The 19968-nt window shown below is 39.3% G+C and overlaps 1 protein-coding gene across 1 annotated transcript in view; it reads right to left on the bottom strand.

Annotated features, from left to right (window-relative positions):
* Positions 1-19968, bottom strand: part of angpt1 (angiopoietin 1) — a 64933-nt gene that overhangs the window by 1970 nt on the left and 42995 nt on the right. The window contains exon 8 of the mRNA XM_042506777.1: positions 5501-5631. Coding sequence (XP_042362711.1) covers positions 5501-5631 — 131 coding nt within the window. The remainder of the gene's footprint in view (positions 1-5500; positions 5632-19968) is intronic.

The following is a 19968-nucleotide window of genomic DNA, read 5'->3' as shown; positions in this document are numbered from 1 at the left end:
CTTTCAGCTCAGCTGCCTGTTCCACCAGTAGAGACCAGAGACTGAGCTCTGGGGTGCGTGCTGTGCACCACATACAGTGAAAGAGCACCTTTATTTATGCCAGTACTAAATACCATAATTGCATTGCAATTAACACATTAACGCACAGCCCTGGCATGGAGCCAACAACGTGCTGAGCAATGCACTCAAACTTATTTAGCGATCCAATCAAGTGTGAAGGATTTGTTTTAAATCCCTCTTGTAAATGTACACCACTCAAAGATTCTATGTAACTGCTAAATATGTAACAGTACAGAAGCTAAAGACGCTCTAATTTCCGTTTCACGGTCCCTTTAAGTAAGTTAGTGCTCTGGTTTTGTCCAGGTGTCGATAAAGTCCCCTGAATCATAAGTTTTGTCCTTTGTAAAGGTTGTAAGTTTCCCATGGCCTCTCCCACACGGCCATGGCACTGGTTCAGGAACCATTACACTGCTATCTTCTCAATGTGTTACTGTCACTGGGTTCATTGGCATGCCACTACCTGCTGCCGAACACTTTCTGCACCTCTTTCTATTTTAAGCCAAGAGTGTATGTGCACGAGCTCCAGCCACATTAGAGCAGTGAATGGCATGGGAAACTTTCATTCTACTCCCAAGGTGACACGTTTTATACTTCCCCTGAAGTATATAGTGGTACTAAAAGAAAGGGTAGATGTGTTCACACTTATTTTATAACTTAGGACACACATGAGATTCATGCCTCTTTTAGAACGGACTTTTAAAATGTATTACAGGTTTACAAGCTTCTGAAAGGTTTAGCACATCCATACTTAGTCAACTGTTTCTCCCTCTACACTCAGAATCGCTGCCTGGGGTCACTGAAGCAGCTGAGACTGAGAGGCAGCCTACTCTAACTATGCTCCAAATCTGTGGATTAACCTGTTCACAACTATCTTCCAAAACTTCTGTCAACTCCTCTCCTTACGACTCAGCCTTTTGCTTATTTTTCTACCCTGTTATACTGCATGAGTGTTTTGTTTGCAATCTTTGAAATTGCATTAAAATGTTTTCATACATGTGCAACTTTGTGTAAAGCACTTTGACCTACACTTGAACATGTAAGAAGTACCATACAAATAAAGTGTTGTTATTGTTATTATTATTAGTATTACACATTTCAGCAGGCAGAGATTTACTAAAGATAACATCTATTCCATCCTGGTAAACTGCCATTTAGGTTTTATATCTGAACTACTCGCCCGAGCTCATACTGTCAGATGTGGAACATATGCGAGGCATGGCATGTGTCAGTCACACAGTGACAAATGGCGGCTCCGCTCCTCTCTCCTGTCAGACCTGAACTGCAGCCTACAGTCTGACATTTCACAAGACCTGTCAGTAATCATGAGCAATGTTCTGCCCTTGTTGCTGGCATGGATCACACCCATATAAAGTTCACATTGATTGCTGCTTCATAATACGACACGTACACAGTATTTCACGGAAACTGTTGGACACCTCCTTAAATTTCCACAGCTGATTATAATTTCAGGATGTTGGCGCCCGTGGGAATTTAATATGATATTGCACTTGTTCAGCTAAATTATTTTTTATTTTGAAAAAGCTTTAGGAATAATCCCCAAGCTGGGGATTTCTTTCAGCAGAGTCACTGCAGCTGACATCTTTGTAGATGGACCAAAGTTGATATAAATTATCAATGAATTTAATGCAAAGGGGATAGCTTGTAGAGACATATCCACAGGGAAATTGTCACTCAACTGTGCAGTTATCCTGAGCTCAAAAGGACAGTTTTGAGTCTTTTAGCTCACTGTTTTGGTTTTAGGGCACACAGCTTTAATGTTTTTTTTTCACTTTCAGCTGATTCAAGCCACAGCAGGCAGCTGTTTTCAGCAAGTCAGTTCTAAAAAATAAACAGTATGCTACCCACCAAAAACATCAGACACACTAAGAAACAAGCTCACCAACATACGGGAGCATTTAGTGGTTAAAGAAACAGATATCTCCCTCAGGAGTTGGTGGACAACAAAACTGAGCTAAAAGGGAAGTGAAAATTGAAATTAAATTTGCCAGGTGGCTATTTATTGGTACATCTCTGTCTGAGTTTTTACATTGCTATTCAATAGGAACATTTTTATTTAGAACATTTTGCACACCACATAAAGTAGAACTCCTCTGTACCTCCCTTTCCCCTCTCAAAGCAGTCAGTTACCAGAGCTTAGCGTAATAAGGCTGCACAGTTAACTGCGGCTTCAGGTCGAGGTCACGCCCCTGAGATGCAGCTGAGATATGAGCGTGCACAGAGCTGGTACAAATATAATGTTGCTAGTTTAGTACCAAACTCTTCGATCTTTACGTGAGTTTGGCAAGTCAACTTTAAAAGTTCACAGCTCCCTTCCGCTGCTCTCAAGTGGGCAAAAAAATATAAAAAAAAAATATTGCAGCACAAGTTACAGTTAAGTCTGTTTTTTTTTCATCAAAAAGTGTCACATATCTAAAAATAAATACAACCTCTCACTGTGTTAGTCACGTTTGCACACTGAATCCAAAACTGTCCATCATTAAAGTTTGAGGTTTGATTTTCTGCATTTTTCGCTTTCATTAAAAGCTTTCACAGAGATGTTTAATGAAGAAACTGTGAAGAAAATGTCAGCAGGAATATCATTTCAGAACTGACACAGCTCACTTGTAACATGGATGATGATGACAAGGAGGAGGACACGGACCGCAAACTAACAGAAAGAGAGTAGAAGTGTAGAGACCGAGAGGACAGTTAAGCTCCTGAATGCAGCAGCTGTGCCAAGAGATGGACATGGGAAGAGAGTGCCGACAGACAGGGACGCACCTCCAGTGTGGAGGAGCAAAGCAGCAAATATGTTTTTACATTTTTTTTCTCATATAGTTGCATCCGGAATAAACCCAGACTCAGTGTGCAAAAGCCTTGAGAATGAAAGCTAGTTTCAATACCAGTAGAAGAGCTGGTAGCAGCGTCCTGCAGTTTATACAGTGTGGTGTTTAGTGATATCATCGCACGGTGTGGGTTGTGGATCCTGCTGTTTTATTTTATTGCGACAGTGTTTTTTTCCTCTTAACAATGCAAACTACAGCGAATGTCTCCTACTTGCCATCCCTCACTCGTTGATAAACCGCAGACCTCGCAACCGCCGTCACACACATAAACATTCAGTGCACACAGCAGCAATCCTCCGGGATTTATGATCAGTATCTTCTCCCTTTCCAGGCGGTAGATTTTACTGTCTTGTAAAAGCAGGCGAGATGTCTTCTTTTGAAAAAAAAAAAAGCGATTGCAGTTTGTTCTCATGATAGAGGGATCCCCTTTACCTCCTACTGTCAGAGCGGTTACTCTACTGTATGTTATGGTGTTGGGTAAATATATACATTACAGTGTGTGTGTCCTCCTCCGTATTCTTAACACAGCATGCTGCAGTTGTTCTCATAAATGTAGCAGAGAAGTATTTTCCTCTTGTATACTCCAGACACTTACATCATTCGAAGTCAGCCCTGCTCTTATAAACATGGGGAATAAATCAAATGATATACTGTATATAATGCAATGCAGCGCTGGGCTCGGACCAGCTTTGACTCAGGCTACATGTTGTCATGCCTCTCCTTTGTGGCTGGCCGTGGGCAGGCCATGAATCAAGCAGAGTGGGGGTGTTGATTAGTGATCAGATGCCAGTTCCCTTTAACCCACTGTGCTCATTATGACCTCAGAGGTAACGCTGATCTTAAATCTGCGCTTAGAAATGCTTGATTAGTACCAGGTCAGGACTCAGCCATAGGGCTGCCATGAGGTGACAGCGAGGGTCACTGGGCTCCACTTACACAGCAGGAGAAGCAGAGTCATTTTAAATCTCTCTGACACTTGGTGCCGCGCCCAGGGATTTTTATAATGTGCACGTTTCCAACCGCAGTGCAACTGGGAGGGGATGCAGAATAAAGCCTAATAGGTGCAGATAGATGTGTAAGTGGCCCTGTTTGCCCGTTGCTTGTTGCAGGTTGTTTTCATAATGACCTGAACCGATGACTGGGCATGAACATTGCGAGGTTGGTCATACAGCTAGTCAGAGGTAATTGCTTTTTGGAATAGTTATATCGTGCCATTGTTTTCTCGTAAAAGCAATTCTGTATTATTGTCTTGTTGGTGCCATAGAGACATATCATTATAGTTTGGGCGTTTTTTATGTAATTTTACCCATGACTTCTATTGGTAATAATGACATTGTACTCCCCAAGTTAATTTCTGAGACCTGAGAGCAAGAAGTATTACTAAAAAGAAGTCTGACGGAGCAAGAAACACAAAAACTTGTTGTTGTTATTTCGAACATGCATATTTTTGCTGGTCAAAATGTTTTCATATTGGGTTTGACTTCAGTATATAATTATTTCTTTACACAGAGGTATTTTGGGACCTGTTGTACAAGCTTATGGATGAGTTTTCTGACAATTTGATTTGATTTTTTTATGTATTATTTTACATAATATGCCAATGTTGAACTGATTGAATATTAGTATAATTTTAGCTTCTATTATTAAAAATGTACTAAACATCATTTAAATTACCACAGGGGTGTTTAGGGCCCTCTTGTACTAGAATATGGTGGAGTCTGATGATTTTTTTAAGATTTCTTTTATGTAATTTTTAAAATCTGTCTATGTAGAAATGGGACAAAGGGACAACAGAGTGTGACATATTCATATTTCAACAGAAGACTACAAGAAAAATATAGAAACTTTCACATACTTAACCTCTGTGGCCATTCGAGTATAGATAACTGAGTTTACAAGGTTGCACCTGAATGCACCATGAAGTCCCTGTTCCTCTATAAATGTTGCACTCTGATTCACATGACACAAGCAGTGCCACCGTAAATGACTATTTTGGAATAAACAATTTCCAAACAGTGTGGTGGATGGCCTCCTGAGATTTACTTGCAAAACAGAAAATGTGCTGCTTTTGGTGTCCTGCAGGTTTTAATTTCGGACCCTTGATGGCTTGTGTGAATGAAATTATTTTCCTTATTTATTAATTTTCTGGCAGTCTTTTTGCGATATGTTGATAGCCCATGCTCATACCACAATGATACTGAAAATACGATTTATCGACCCAAAAACAGATCTACAAGTAGAGTGAATATAGGACATTTGTGAGTTTGCCAAAGACAAAGGCCAAATTAAAGATAATGTTTTTCAGTGTTTGCTGGGTGTATAAATAAGCAACTGTTTGCTAACATGTTTCCCTACTTCTAAGGTAATAATATGTCAATGTTGTGCTTATAGCTTATTGATTTGGCCCCAAGTGGCCAAAAATTAAATTAAAGCAGCTTTGAACTGTGGTAAAAATCCATCATAGTTAAACAACGAACGTGCTGGTTCGACTTTGATTTGCTGTACTTGCCGTAGTTACACCAGGAAGCAGCGGCCTCTGCTTAACACGAACGTAACATTATCCAAACTGTAAAGTGCCGTTGGGCTGCACTTACCACCAGTGAGCATGAGGGCACACTTGCACATGCAGTTGTCATTGTCCATGTCCTTGGTGCTGAAGTCTGCTCCGTGGATTACGAGACTGCTCTGTCTGCCTGCAGTCCCACTGTGGCTTTTCAGGAACAGCCTGAAACACACGAGGAGGAGGAAGAGGAGGGAGTCAGGACATGAAAACACATCAGAGGGGGAGAGGAGCACGGTGGAGAGAGCAGTGTAAGCAATAAAGACAGCAAGAAGACATAACATGCTGCAAGAAATGTCTCCTGAGAGATATTTATTTTTTGTTGTGATTGAGTACATGTAGAACACCTGGAACAACATTAACGGGGTGGAGAGAAGATAAAATAAAGTGTGAAAGAAAAAGAGAGCATGTGAGAGAATTACAGATGGAAACCCGGAGACCGAGAGAGGAGAGAGCATGTAGTTTAAGGAATGTCTGGGAATCACATTTCCATCTGCAGGTCCACAGTATGTTAATTTGCACCGCAAATACTGACGTTAAACAGCTACACACAGTAAAAGAGCAATACGCAACCTGTTTAACCAAACATACATCCATCCAAAGCTGGACCAGTAGGGCATACACATGAGTCTTTGGTCGCCAAGTATGTAATATTTCTCCTTGTCTTGTCCTCTTGTGTTTGAGATTTCCTACTGTTCTGTCCATGAAACTGTGCACACTACTACATTTTTGGTGCCAGTCCATATATATTTTCAGCAAGGCCCAATTTAAAGGATATTATATTTAAAGAGCGAGTCACAAGAATGCATACTGTGCAGAGCCTACAATATGCTCAATGTATAACATATGTGTCTCCTCAAATATAGTCTTGTATCTATAGGCTGGTGCATCATACTGAGCTGGGAATTCATGATTTTGTCAAGAGTACCTTTCCAGTATTTGCCAAATGAAATCGCCTAAAGTAAATTAGTACATCAATCTAGCAAACTGACATGTAGCAACAGAGAAAAAAAGACTTAAAAGTAAAATGATATCTCTTTTTTTGACTTGTGTTAATAAAGTTTAAGTTTCTGTTAGTGGCGCTATTGCCGCATTCTTTCTTCTAATTCCACAAAATCAACGAAGCATTTCTGATTCAGAGTCTAATGTGCTACACAAAGCTGATGTTAAAGGAATACTTTACCCATTAAATTGACCATTTGTGTATCAATTACCCACCCTGTGTTCCACTGAATTTGTGACAGGAAATCTGTTTCTCTTACATGTCTCAACAATAAATGCCAAACCCAAAAAGGAAGAAAACCCTTGATGAATAGCAGAAGAGCTGTGATCGGGTCCAGAAATCAGACCTGACCCAACATGAACTCAAAAAGTTTCTGTAAAAGCCCGGCCTGTGCCTTCACCAGAGCAGCAGTTTTGGGCCAAAGCCTGATTAAAAAACGATTTCCTCGGTTAAAAAATAAATAAAACTTGTAATATTACAACATTTATTACAAGCTATGGGGCTGACATGAGGGGACTTGCATACAACATGTTTGGCAGAAGAGGCTGCACCCCTCGGTCCATGTTGATGTGATACGCTGAGGATGATCCCCGCTCTCTTCTGTATGTTATCCACATCTCTTCCACTGCTGGGTAGCGAAAGCAAACACAGGCTACTGCATAAAAAAATCCCTAATTAAAAAACTTCCACATAAACAGCCTCCTCAATGAAATGCACACTACTTGTGTTTTAAATATTAAGGTTTTAGCGAAAATGCATATTTTTTTGAAAGAATGAGCATACGACTAGATAAATGAGACTAAGGTTTTACTGCATGAGTGTTGTGTAACTTTGTAAACTGATGTTTTGATATAGTTTTGTTGTTGATTACTTCAATTCATCAAGATTGTTTGCTTTTTTTGGATTCTTTGCTCCATTTGGAGGCATGCGAGATAAACAAAGTTCTCCTCAAAAATTCAGTGCGACGCAGGATAATTAAGTGATATACAAATTGTCATTTTATGGAGTATTCCTTAAATGCACACTAAATAAATGGAGTGACCCTATAATAAACAGCTGCTAAGAATCACCTGGCAATCATCCATGCAAGGCAAGACGCGACAACGGAGTATTCAAATTTCTTGCCATCTTTTCACTCTGAGGATTACTCCAACAAACAGCGCATCTATGGGACTGATAAGCTGTCACCCCCATGCTGAATTCTTTCACACACTCTGCACTCAACACAAAAACTAAAAACTAATATACAGCTTGGAAGCAGAGTTCTTCAGGGTGTGTCCCCTTGTGAACTCACTCGTGGTGTGAATGAGAACTGCTGCATGCGGATCTGACAACATCCCTCTGACAGCTCTGCCATTCCCCAACCTGCTGCATCACACACTCGCCCTTTTTTCCTTTAAATGTCTTTGTTTCTCTCACGCTCCCTCCTTTCTCCCAAAAGAAGAGACTGCACATCCAAGAAGCAGCAGCAAGCCAATGAGGTCTCTGTTATTAAGTAGGGTTCCCTCTTCAGTGAAAGCAATTTCCTGAGTTCATGTCTCGACAACTGGGGACTATGGGCGTGTAGTGAACCTTGCACCTAGTTCAGGTTTTCCGATGAGAAAGTAACAAATACAAAAGTATTTTTTTGTTTTTGGGAGATGCTAGACGCTCCCGTATGCACCTCCAGCCTTTGTGAAGCTTGCAGCTCTGGGGCAGCAGCTTGAATACCTCAAAGAAAGAGACTCAGGAAAGAAAGTCATTTAACGTGAAAGACTTCTGTATTTGGACAGCTGTGTAAATGCCTGATTCGTACAGCAGGGGAAAAAGTGTGACTGCGGGTCACTTTTGGGAATTCACTAAGCCACTAAACCAATATGTGTAATCCTACAATGGAAGGGTGAGTCATGTGTCCAATCAGTGGCACCAAATGACCACTGGATATGGCAAGTTTGGATAAGGACCTGTGAGTATATTTAAGGCACTTGGGTGTGTGTGTGAATGCACAGGTCCCTGTGTGTGAACAGTACGTCATCTGTGACACATGTTGAAGTATTATTCTGCGTCAGAAAGGCAAAGGCAACAGATGTCCCTGGAGATGATTTCCAATTTAGAGTAAACCCACACTGCAACACACTGCCTCACTTACGGGCAGCATGACTCCTATCAGCTAATTCCTGATTCTGAGGAATAAAACATGCAATGTCAAGGATGAGGTCTGCTGCCGCTCTGATAAAGAACAGACTCTGCTGCACATTTACTCTCCCTTTTCCAAGAGCTCTTACGATCTCTGCTGCGCTGACGGATCGCCAAGGCACATCATCAAGAGGGATTTTCAGCGTGACACTTTGACAGGCTGCTTTAAATAGTCTGCGGCTGTGTTTACCGGCTGCGCTTCGTATTTACCAGACCAACAATCCCCCAACTCAACTGACATCTGCACTTTTTCCTGTCAGGATCCATTATGCTCTCAAGTGATAAGTGGGGTAATGTAAAGATGGGCCAAGTAATGATCTCAAGAGGAAGATGTGCTTCTTCCTGAGGTCTGTTTTAAAGAATGAGAGACAAAAAGAAAGAGATTGACAGAAATGGCGTCAAGTAATTCATGCTGAAATGTATCAGGGGACAGACATCTGCCCAGCCAGATCGGGAATGCAACAGGCAAGGCATGCTAATCTGATTATTCCTGTTAAAGCAACTTAGTAATGTGATTGGTCACGGCTCATTAGTAACCAAAATATTAAGCTGTGAGGGGAATCATTTGGTTTGACTCAATGACATCTCTGGGGAAGACGCTGGTGTCCTGCCATTTAATTCTTTTAATATCCAGCCGGGATGCTGGCTTGTTTGTGATATTTTGACATATTAAGAAAGTTAGAGCAGCAATCGTGCATGTTGTCTTGTGTGACAGTCAGTCTGCACAATTGACAGACAACGTGTAGTCGAAATGCATCTATTCTGGAAATTCGTCATACACACACAGCTCACACATACGCAAAAATGAAGGCGCAGGATCAGCCATGATCAATGCCCCTGTAGCAGAGTCCAGGAAGTGAACTGGTACCTCTCCAGCTGCCAGTCCACACTCCATACAGGGACTTGAACGGGTGATCGTTTAGTTCTCAAGTCATGTTCCTGGACACCGAGCTGTTTCTGCTGCCCCAAGTTTTTGGGACATCTGAGCCTAGAGTCTGCTGATAACAAATACACGCCAAGTCAAATTTAGTCAAATCAAGTTTACTGAAGTTTACTGGAGTCATAAAAGAAAGACAGCTAACACAAGCCAGTCCTCTCTGAACACAGCACTCAGCACTGCTGAACAGGAGGTTACAAACACAATGTGCAACACTGGCAACAGCTATTTAAAAATGTGTAAATGACAACACAAAACACAAACAATGGCTTATAAAAAATACCTAAATAAAAATAATTAAAACAGTAATAAAAAATAAATAAAAATAGGAGGAAACACCTTTACTGAGCCTATATAGGACAAGAGAAACATTGCGATTTTCACTTATAAAAAGCCAAAGTTTTATTGTAATACCAACCGCGGGTCTTACAATATGTCACTTCAGCGTCCCTACGGGCGGTGCGAATGCCAACAGAAGAAAAGCCCTTGAAGGTATGTAGTTCCCCACAACTATTTCGCCCGAAATATTCTGGAAAGACACAATGATGTTGAGTTTTTCAAAGGTAATCATCCAAATGTATTTAGCACCTTAAATGAAATTCAACATTATTGTATTAGGGGTGACTGCAAATGTCTCCAATGGCGATATAACAGAACTTGTACAAATAAAACCCAAAGTATTTGCATGACTAAATACCACAAGGGGGTAAGTGGGATTTTTTTTTGTTTTGGTGATTTAGGTGAAACTGACGCCTTCAAGCTTTGATGCAGATTCAGTTTCAGTTTTCATAATGAGCCGATGCTCTGGAGTATTACAGCTGCAAACTGTGTACGTGGGAAATGAGTTATAGCAGGTCGGGTCAGGTGAAGAATCAGATGGCTGTGATATGTTTATCTGAGAGTGTTTCCAAGTAAAACTAGGCTACAATGATTGACATTTTATAATACTGTATCTTAAAAACATCGTTATCAACATAAATAAAACATTTACAGTGTTCCTTAAAGTGCAATCAGGGCTTTACATTTTTTAGTAAAAAATCTTTACATTAGTATTTTCATGTTCAAGCTTGCACATGTAATGTAAATATGCCATCACTTATCTGTGATGTATATTACAAAAATAAACTTCTGAGTTAAAATATTGAAACAGATAAGAGTTTTGTCGGAGCAAAAACAAAACCAGCCTTCATCTTTGCAGCAATGCACTTCATTTAGAGCAGAGAAGTGTTCATAGAGGATTCTGGGGCTGGTCCTCCCCAAAATGTGTCCCTTTCTCCCCTAACAGAGGCAAGACGTGTTAGATTACAGCTGAGTGCGTTGGGATTGGCGTGGGGCCTCAGATCTGCTAACATGTCGCCTGTTCGCAGTCTTACTTTTATCTGACACTTCCCATTTCACAACACACTGTGTTACTCAGAGCAGAGGATATTGCTGTCATACGGTGACTTAATGAAAGATTTTCTCTGGAGAGGTTTGGGAAAAACCCATAAAACAATGTGTCTAATGGAATGTATGTTACCGTGTGCAAAGTTCAAGTGATTCTTTGAAGAAAACAGCATAAATTAAACACTGAAATGGTGTAAATTATATCTCTAATGTGCAAAGAATCTTTCTCGAGATTCAAATGGAAGTGGTTATAAAAAATATGCCACGTTTCATCTTTTGATTGACACGGCTGAGCTTAGCCTGCTTTGTTTTCTTTCATCTCCATACATGAAGGTGACAACCCAGTCAGCTGAGGGTCCAGCACGTGCTGTTACACACCTGGCAGTCGTTAGCCTCCTGAACTGCAGTCTGATTGGCCCATTGCAGAGGTTAATCACCCTGACCAATGGTTCGCTTCCTACTGCAAGGCTGCAGAGGTGTCTGTCTGGTGGAGACTCGCTTGACTTCTTTCTTGCCACTGCGTGTCATACAGCCCCCCTGGGTCCCATACACTAATGAAAACAGTATGCAAAGATGCATGTAGGTAAGCTATAGTGCAGTTAATTTTCAGTGTTTTCTACATCAAAGTTTCTGAATGCAGTGAAAAGCAGCTATATGTCAATTGTCCATTGAAAGGACAATGTACTACCAGAAAAAGAGCTATGCCACATTCATTGAAAACCTCTGGAAATAGAAATTTTTGTCTGCATTTTTGTACCCATATAAATTAATTCTTTACTTGAAAATCTGGCATAACAACTTCAAGATGCACTTACTAGCTTTCAGTTGTATAAACTGAATCACAATGTTTGGTTGCAATACCTTTTGGGTAGAAACCCTTTGCTTCATGTACATGTAATGAAATAGTGCTGGGTAAACACTGCCTCAATTTGTTCGTTTTTAGCCACTTAAAAAGGGCATCCTAAAAAAAACAATATCAGCTTAATTTTACATTATATTTACAATATTTTCACAGGCTTTCACTGCTGTTCTACAGCCTGTGGAACTGTAGCTGTTATCTCAAAGCCACTAGACTTTGCTGACAAAAACAGTCATTTTACTTCGCTGAACATGGGAGTTGCTGGTCTACTGCTGCCTAAGAAAGTAGAGAAAATATTACTCATTTAGCCAACACTCATACAGATTTTTTAGGTGGCTAAAACATGATTTATTGCAAGCTTCCTTGGTTCCCATGAAAGGCGCTATATAAATCCAAGCTATTATTATCATTTCTTATTACAGCAGTACACTGCTTAGCATCTGTGCCAGTGGACTCTTGATCAAAGTCAATAGCAACGCAAAATGCTGCGGCTTAGTGAGGATCTCAGCAGTTTTTTTTAGCTGTCGTGGATCTGTTGGTATGTTAGTTCAGCAGCTGATATGATTTAATCCATATCAATTTTAGTAAACAGATCCATCTTCATTAAAACAGAGCAAACTTTACAACTTCTATTTCAGATCAACACTGAATACACCACAGATCGTTCATTTCGGACAAGTTCTGCTGCTGATCCTTCTTTCTGTCCTACACAAGTTTTGCAGCTCATAGCTTTGATATTTCATCTCTGTATCATTGGAAACTGTGGAACCTGAAGCTTCCAGGGATCAAGTTCAAGACATAACTTGAGATACATAAGATTATCTCAGTGTGAGTCTTGGAAAATAGAGGAGTCACCATGTTTTGGAACCCAAATCTCTGCCAATTCCTTTCCTAAATCCTCACATGAAAAACAACTAAATGAGATCTATCTGATTCCACGAGGGAAATCGGTCCATTACCATATGGAGAAATCACTGGATTTAAGAACTTGGCTGTCCGAACAGCGAAGGATATTGAATAAAGATCTAATGGTCCGTTCAAAAATAAACATATAAGTCTTTTCTTCCAGCTGGGGTGCTTTGAAGGTACGTACAAAACATTTTTCCATGTTAACCTCAACTTGTGTCTGTGCATATATTCCACTTCTGTGAATGTGTACCTCAGACAGCTTTGGAAATGAAGTTCTCTTTAGTGCCCAAGGTACTTCACTACATCTTCCCAGGCACATTTACCAGGCACATTTAGTGTTTTAAGGTGCATTAACTACACTCAGACATTCACTGAACCCACATCCACTCCTCTAAAGTATGCGCATAAAACTTTAAATTTTCAGTCCTGGAAATAAGTATCCACAGTTAAGCAGAGGATTTCTAGAAACATTATCTTAACAAAATGTTACATGTTATGTATTTTGTAGAAAGTTAATGGAAAATATAAGATATTTGTTTAAGGTTTCAGTCTTCTTCCAAAATAGGTTGGATATAGTATCTCACATCACAAAAAAAGATTTAGTTAAAATTATATATATTTCATTCATATATAAAATTAACATACCAGCTTTTGATTCTTTGTTTGCCTGATTGATAATAATCAACCTAACTACAATTTTTTTAATGAATTTAGTATGATCCCATATATCTGCCTTCACCAGGTAATCTTGTATGGGAGCATAAAATATTCAAACGTTTTAATTAATGTTTCTCACTTTTTTTCACGAGACAGAAATCTTATGTTTTTTCTTTTTAAACCTGAACAACAGGACTGATGTCTTCTTTCAGGGAAAACTCAAATCATGATATAACTATAAACATAATTTAGAAGAGCAATTTTGCTTAATGCCACTGAAGTTTTCCTTCTCCTCTATGACCAGCTCTACTACTAAAACATGATTACCCACATTTATTCTGTAGCTCTTAAGATGGCCTGTGGTCCAGTTCCAGTAAGTAACCCACTGGAGGCTAGCCAACATTCAGGAAGTTTACTTGCACTTACTTTGAGTGTCCAAAGTATTTTCAGTTTTCTTTGCTGTTTCATAGCAATGATTGTCTTTTTGTCAGGGATTGTCAAAAAGGTCTTTATGCAGATGATACTGTTTTCTTCTTGCTAATTCTGTTTAATAAGGCAAAGAAAAATGACAACTTTCTCTTAATGCACAGCACGAAGTTTTGTTTCCTTCACTCCTTATGTGCCAATTTTAGGTTTGTTTCTAGCAGTAATTACAATATACATAACTGCATTTTAATCCTTTGTATTTATAGTGGTGTGCCAAAGTATCAATATGGGAATATATTATATGGCTTCCTTTTGCAATACATTGTAGATACATTGGTGCCAAATATAAATATTTTTATCAAAACATGCAGGCACTCTTATTGGATTCCCCTGCCATTTTGGCCAAATTCTGTGAAACTGATGCCACAATGCACCGAATACATACATAATCACTGTTTTTTTTAAATGCCTTTTAAGTGGTATTTTTTTCTTCTTCAGTTACACAGACATCATGATTTATTGTAGATGATTTTCACAGACAAGAAGCAGAATTGTTATCATGGGCAACATATCATGACAATATCATGAGTTAATCTGTGGTCTGCACCCCTACTTATCTGCAAATCGTCTGTCAAAAAATTGCATAATGGAAAATTTTTAAAGCCACCTCTGAATCAGAAAACTCCCCTGTGACTTCAAGACCTTTGTCAGTAATTACTGTTTATCTGTCTGAGACTGTTTATCTAAGCTGGCATTGTGTTTCACTCAGTTCAGTTTGTTAATCTGTCTTTTCTTGTTTCATGATTCAGTACTGTGTACATAGTACTTTTCTTCATTCTGTGCCACAATCTTCCCTCTGACTCAGCAATATTTTGTTTATCGATTCATCTGTATTTTCTCTAATAAACAGTTTTTTTTAACTTTCTGTCATACAAGTTTAATTTACAACAATCTCTCATCTTTATATCGATGTGTAGCACAAATCCCATTTCTGCAGCAAAGAAGCATTGATTAATGAGGGTGATTAAGTGAATGTGTTGATCTGATGGCGATCATTACAACAGTATTTGCAGGTCATCAAATTATATTTGATGTCATTATTTTCTTTTCTGCAACCAAATTAGCTACGATGATGGGGGGCTATTTTTCTGTTGTTTATAAAGACAGTAACCCCTGCAATTATGGTGACCCCAGTCACAATGAAGAAATAACAATAGGAGCTCATTTCACAATATTATGAGGCTGTGGTTCAGTGGGAACTTTGAAGATCTGGTCAACCCAAATTTACCCCTCAAAGTGTTGTCCACAAGGTCTGTACGTTCTACATTAAAACAACATCACTGATGTCAGCTTACACTGTGCAGATGTAGTCAGTGTAGAGTTCCTCTTTTATTTGGCTGCTTTTGCATTGCTGTAGGCCCCTTGATCTGCTCCTGCTCTAATACGCTACTTTTAAGAGCATTTTGTCCTGTAAGTTCTGAAAGACAAATGCATGTTGTGCATGAAATGGATTAAAGAATAAAAGTCCAGGTCCTGGAATCAGATGTGCATAAGTGGGTTTTTGGCAAACTTTAAAGTAAAGCCAACAATGTTTGAAATGTATCCATTAATCTCCAATTTATTTTCTCTATTAATACATTATATGTGTGGCCTATATAATGTTACAACATTGTGAAAAGCATCCAATTTTATGAAGCCAATGTCAAAATTCCAGTTTTCTCTGACCTGGGGCTGTATTCACAAGTCTTTATCCAATATTCACAATTTATCCTCTGAAGAGAGAAAAAAAAAAAAAAGATATCCCAACGCCTAAACTGAAAACTGAATACCCACCCCATTAACGAATACCAGAATAGACAAATATTTGGGTCCCTGGTTAAGATAAAAATTCTAGACAAAGCATCTTAAGTGAGCTCCTGAGGTGAAAATAGTTAGGAGGAAGGAGGAGGACTTTTAAGATGCTTTAGAGTTTAAGCAGAGGACGAGATGGAGGAAACACATTGGATGACAATAAATGAAATGTCACAGATTAGATCGCACAGGGATTATATTTGTGAACGTCAAGCAAATTAATGGCATTTTTTTATTGCTGGACAAAAGTACCAAAAATCAAATAACTGAATGAAGACGAATGGTGGATCCAAGCATTTAGAGTGCTGGTAATAAATATGACATTTATTCCTTCTACATGACAAGGATTAGGACTCCATATTTCACAAAGGAATAATTGCACACCGCCCTCACTCTCTGCAAGTTGAGTCATTTCAGTTTCACAGTACATACAATGCACAGATAAAATCAAGAAGCTGGCAACAAGGCAAACATTTCCTGGAAATGCTTAATATAAATGGTGAGTTGTGAGCATTGTTGGACTATTTAATTATTCTACCTGATTTGCAGGTGGTGCTTGTCTGTTCGTGGCCTCGTTTATGCGCTTTCGTTCTTTCAGCCTGTGTGTGTGTGTGTGTGAGACGTAGAGAGTGAGAGGCAGATTTACGATACCAAATGAGGTCTTTACAAATGTTTGCCTGACTCGCGCTGATGCAGACTGTGTTCCAGGAAACCACCACAGATGACAGAAAATCTTCCAAAACCAACTAAAAGACCGGCCATATCACTTACAACTATCTCTTATGTTTCAGAGCAAGAAATGTAATTCAGAGAACTTGCTGCAGATTGTTTGACATTTAAAGCGGGTATGTGCCAAATCATAAAACGTGGCAAAACACAATTTGTTTTGGGCTCAGCCATCTGGTTTGCTTTGGCTTATGTTTCAAGGAGCATTGTGTGATTATCATACCACAACTATTTTTTCCAAGAACAAATCTATTTTTAGAGATTAGTGTGTTGATTGGACTGTATTTACCCTGCATTTAAAACAGGCTGGATTGGCCGGGGGATGCCCTTTAGCTGCCGCAGAGGGACACAAACAATTATTGTTTCCTTAATTCAAGGGAACAAAAGGTCGAGTGTTGGATTTTAAAAATATGTGTAAAATACAGGACAGGATGATATAAAAGTATATATAAATATGTGTGATAGATACAGTAAAGTAACCCAGATTTCTCCTTAGTCGTTAGATCGAGGTCCACACATTATAAATTACCACAACTTCAATTATATTTCACAAAACCTAAACAACATGTTGGCTAAGAACACAAATAAATAAGAAATAGAATAGACAAGGAGGCACATTTGCACATTTGTGGGCAATTACATTTTCGGATTATTGAATAAATGCAAGAATAAACAGAAACAGCACTTCAAAATAAAACGTGTGCCAAAAACTCACTGTACTTCAAAATAAATTGCATATTTTACAAACTTGACACACTCCCGAGTCTCTTTGTTCCATTCAGAATGGACCAGCAAACCATTTTTGGACCACTATCCAACAACTGGGAATCACTGTAGTAAAGTATGTATTGAGTTTTGATACCCAGCCCTACAAATATACATGCCCACACTTCATGTATGTATGTGCCAGAGACTCAAGCCGAGGGACGGAAATAGTTCATTTTTATTGATATTGATACCATAACTGAGACTCCTTAACAGTCCGAATCCTTATACCACTATCAATAATTTTATATTATTTGGTGGAGAGGCGAGGCAAATTTTTTTTTAACAGAACTGGTTTGACAGTTTCTTTTATATTTTTAGGAAAATAAATTTCTCATCCAAACTAAATTATTCAAGTTTCTCGTCAAAACCTTATTTTTTTTTTCTTGATGTTACATTTGAACACGTCATGATGACTTTTATTTTCCTGTGCAATAGTCATTTTACTCAGCCGGCACATCACGCATCACAACGAATCGTTATGGAATCTCATTTATTTAGCTAACAAGCTCTTATCCTGTCGATTTCAACTCTGATTTCAACACTGGATTACAATTTTTAACTGACGGGACTTGCTACAAAATTTGGCTTTGAGTGGATGAAGATGAAGACTTTGCCTGCTATGCCACAGGAGCAGCAGCTGACAGAGCTGAAGGAGTTTTGTTTTACCCAAAGACCATGACGTGACTCGACTCAAGATGTAATCTTACATGACAGGACCCACAGGACTCGGTAGCAGTATTTATAAGCTCAAACGTTATTGATTTTTGGGTTTTGAAAAAAGCAGAACCGGGTCCTCGATAGAAGCGTGTTTGGATCTCCATCTCTACACAAGCCTGAAGTCAGTGCCTGTACATTCACCCCACAGCCAGAAATAAAGACTAAATGTACAGTAACAAGAGACGAACTCAACTGTGTGTTAAATTCAAAACAAAAAAACAACCTGATCTCTTCAGCTTTATTGAAATCCATTTCCCCATTCCTGAGAGAAAACCACAAAGCCCACTCCAGGTACAAGTGCCTCAGGACGGAAACCTCAGAAAGTGAAACCCCTGTCATCGCTGGACAATTCTGTAAATTTGATATGGCAACAAGCCTAACGGCCCCCTGTTGTAGGGAAACTCTTGGGTGCAAGGGCTGGAATGGTCGAGGTAAAGGCTTTCAAGCCACAGAATCTAATTTCTTATTTCGTCATTCAAAGCTAAGCGCATTTCGCAACTAAAGGGACCTCTTATCAGAGAAAACCAGCCTTCCAGCGAAAACTGCAGAATTGGAGATGTCAGACCTTCTCCTCTGAAGCCAGCGATTGCTTGGAACTCTGTGGAATTTGCAGTAGTTTTCCACATCTGACAGCGCCAAGCATCTGCCATAGTTTGAGTCCTGTTATCATTAACCCCCTCAAAAGAAAACAGAAACCTTCGCCCCCGCAACACACAAGGACAAAGCGTCAATCAAAGGAAAGTTCGTAATGAGAAGACGATGACAAGCGTTAGCTTTGGTTTGGAAGGAATTTGTGATGAGAAAATCCTCACCACAGACTTACATAACAGGTTCTACATGATTGAGGTGTCTGGAGAGCTCACTGTTACTAGCCATGTTTATAATGTTAACACTTCTGTACATTTTGTCCTCCCATTGAAGTCTTATTTCCTTATATGACTTTGTTCCTCTATTAGTGACGTAATCTGAAGAGTTTCACAATCTTCTGATGTGTAGTGTTCAGGGCAAGACAAAGTTAAAGTCTACACAGTAGGCATTTCAGCAGCAATTTTCGTCAATCTCACGCACATCTGATGGAACAAACACAATTCTATTTTGATCGATACAGCTGTCTAGACAGGCTGCATAATGGCTTGCATTTCATGCACACCATGTGGATGAAACTATCTGTTGCTGTGCACTGCCAAAACCTGCCTGACCTTCAACACCACGTCTCAACACATCTTGTGTAGTAGACACCGACAGACGACTGAAGCTTCTGCTGCTTTCACCATGCAGGCGGTGTAGACATTAGTTATCCTAGCAGCTCTGTGAGGCTGTACTAAGCCACACCAGTGCACTGAAACTATCAACATAATGCTAACACGATTACAATGCAAAAACATCAACACCTGAGACGAGACTTCAAAATAAAAGCACCGCTTCGTTCCGCGTTGATTTATTTAATTACAACAATACTTTATTTAACTCAACTATAACAGTACTTTATTTAACTTTATACTTTAGTTTATTTAACATTATAACAGTATTTTATTCAAAAGTAGTTTATGTAGTTTTATTTTATGGCAGTAGCTACTTTATTTGTAACTGTAGTGCCTTTCATGATTTTGCATTTTAGTAGTTTACCGTACTTTAGTGGAGATTTGAAATATTGAGATAAATATTGTGCATTGCGATTTTAAATATCATATTATTTAAAAGCCATATTGCTCAGCCCTAATTTGTGTGTGTGTGTGTGTGTATATATGAGTGTCTGCTCAGTGCTGTGGCTTCTGGGTGCTTGCACCTCATGCTTGAACTTGTTTATGAATTTGATTTGAATTTGATGTGCTCTTGAATACCAAAAATTTGGCACAGATGGATTTTATGTGAAATGGTACTCAGCAGTACCAAGCGGCAACCTCTGAGGCTGAAAAACAAAGTCAATGCAAGAAAGCCAAAAACTGCTCTTCATCAACTGGTCACTTATGGCTGGCTCCTAAACAGAGTAAATCCTCAGAGACCCCCATGTTAAAATGCCCAACTCTATATTTGAGGACGGGGCCGCTTTAGTGACAGCCTGTTTGAGAGTCGTCACTACTGGTTCTG

Source organism: Plectropomus leopardus, chromosome 18 (genome assembly GCF_008729295.1).
Source record: "Plectropomus leopardus isolate mb chromosome 18, YSFRI_Pleo_2.0, whole genome shotgun sequence".
In the NCBI taxonomy this organism is placed as follows: Eukaryota; Metazoa; Chordata; class Actinopteri; order Perciformes; family Serranidae; genus Plectropomus; species Plectropomus leopardus.
This window is presented reverse-complemented; position numbering and strand designations above follow the sequence as displayed.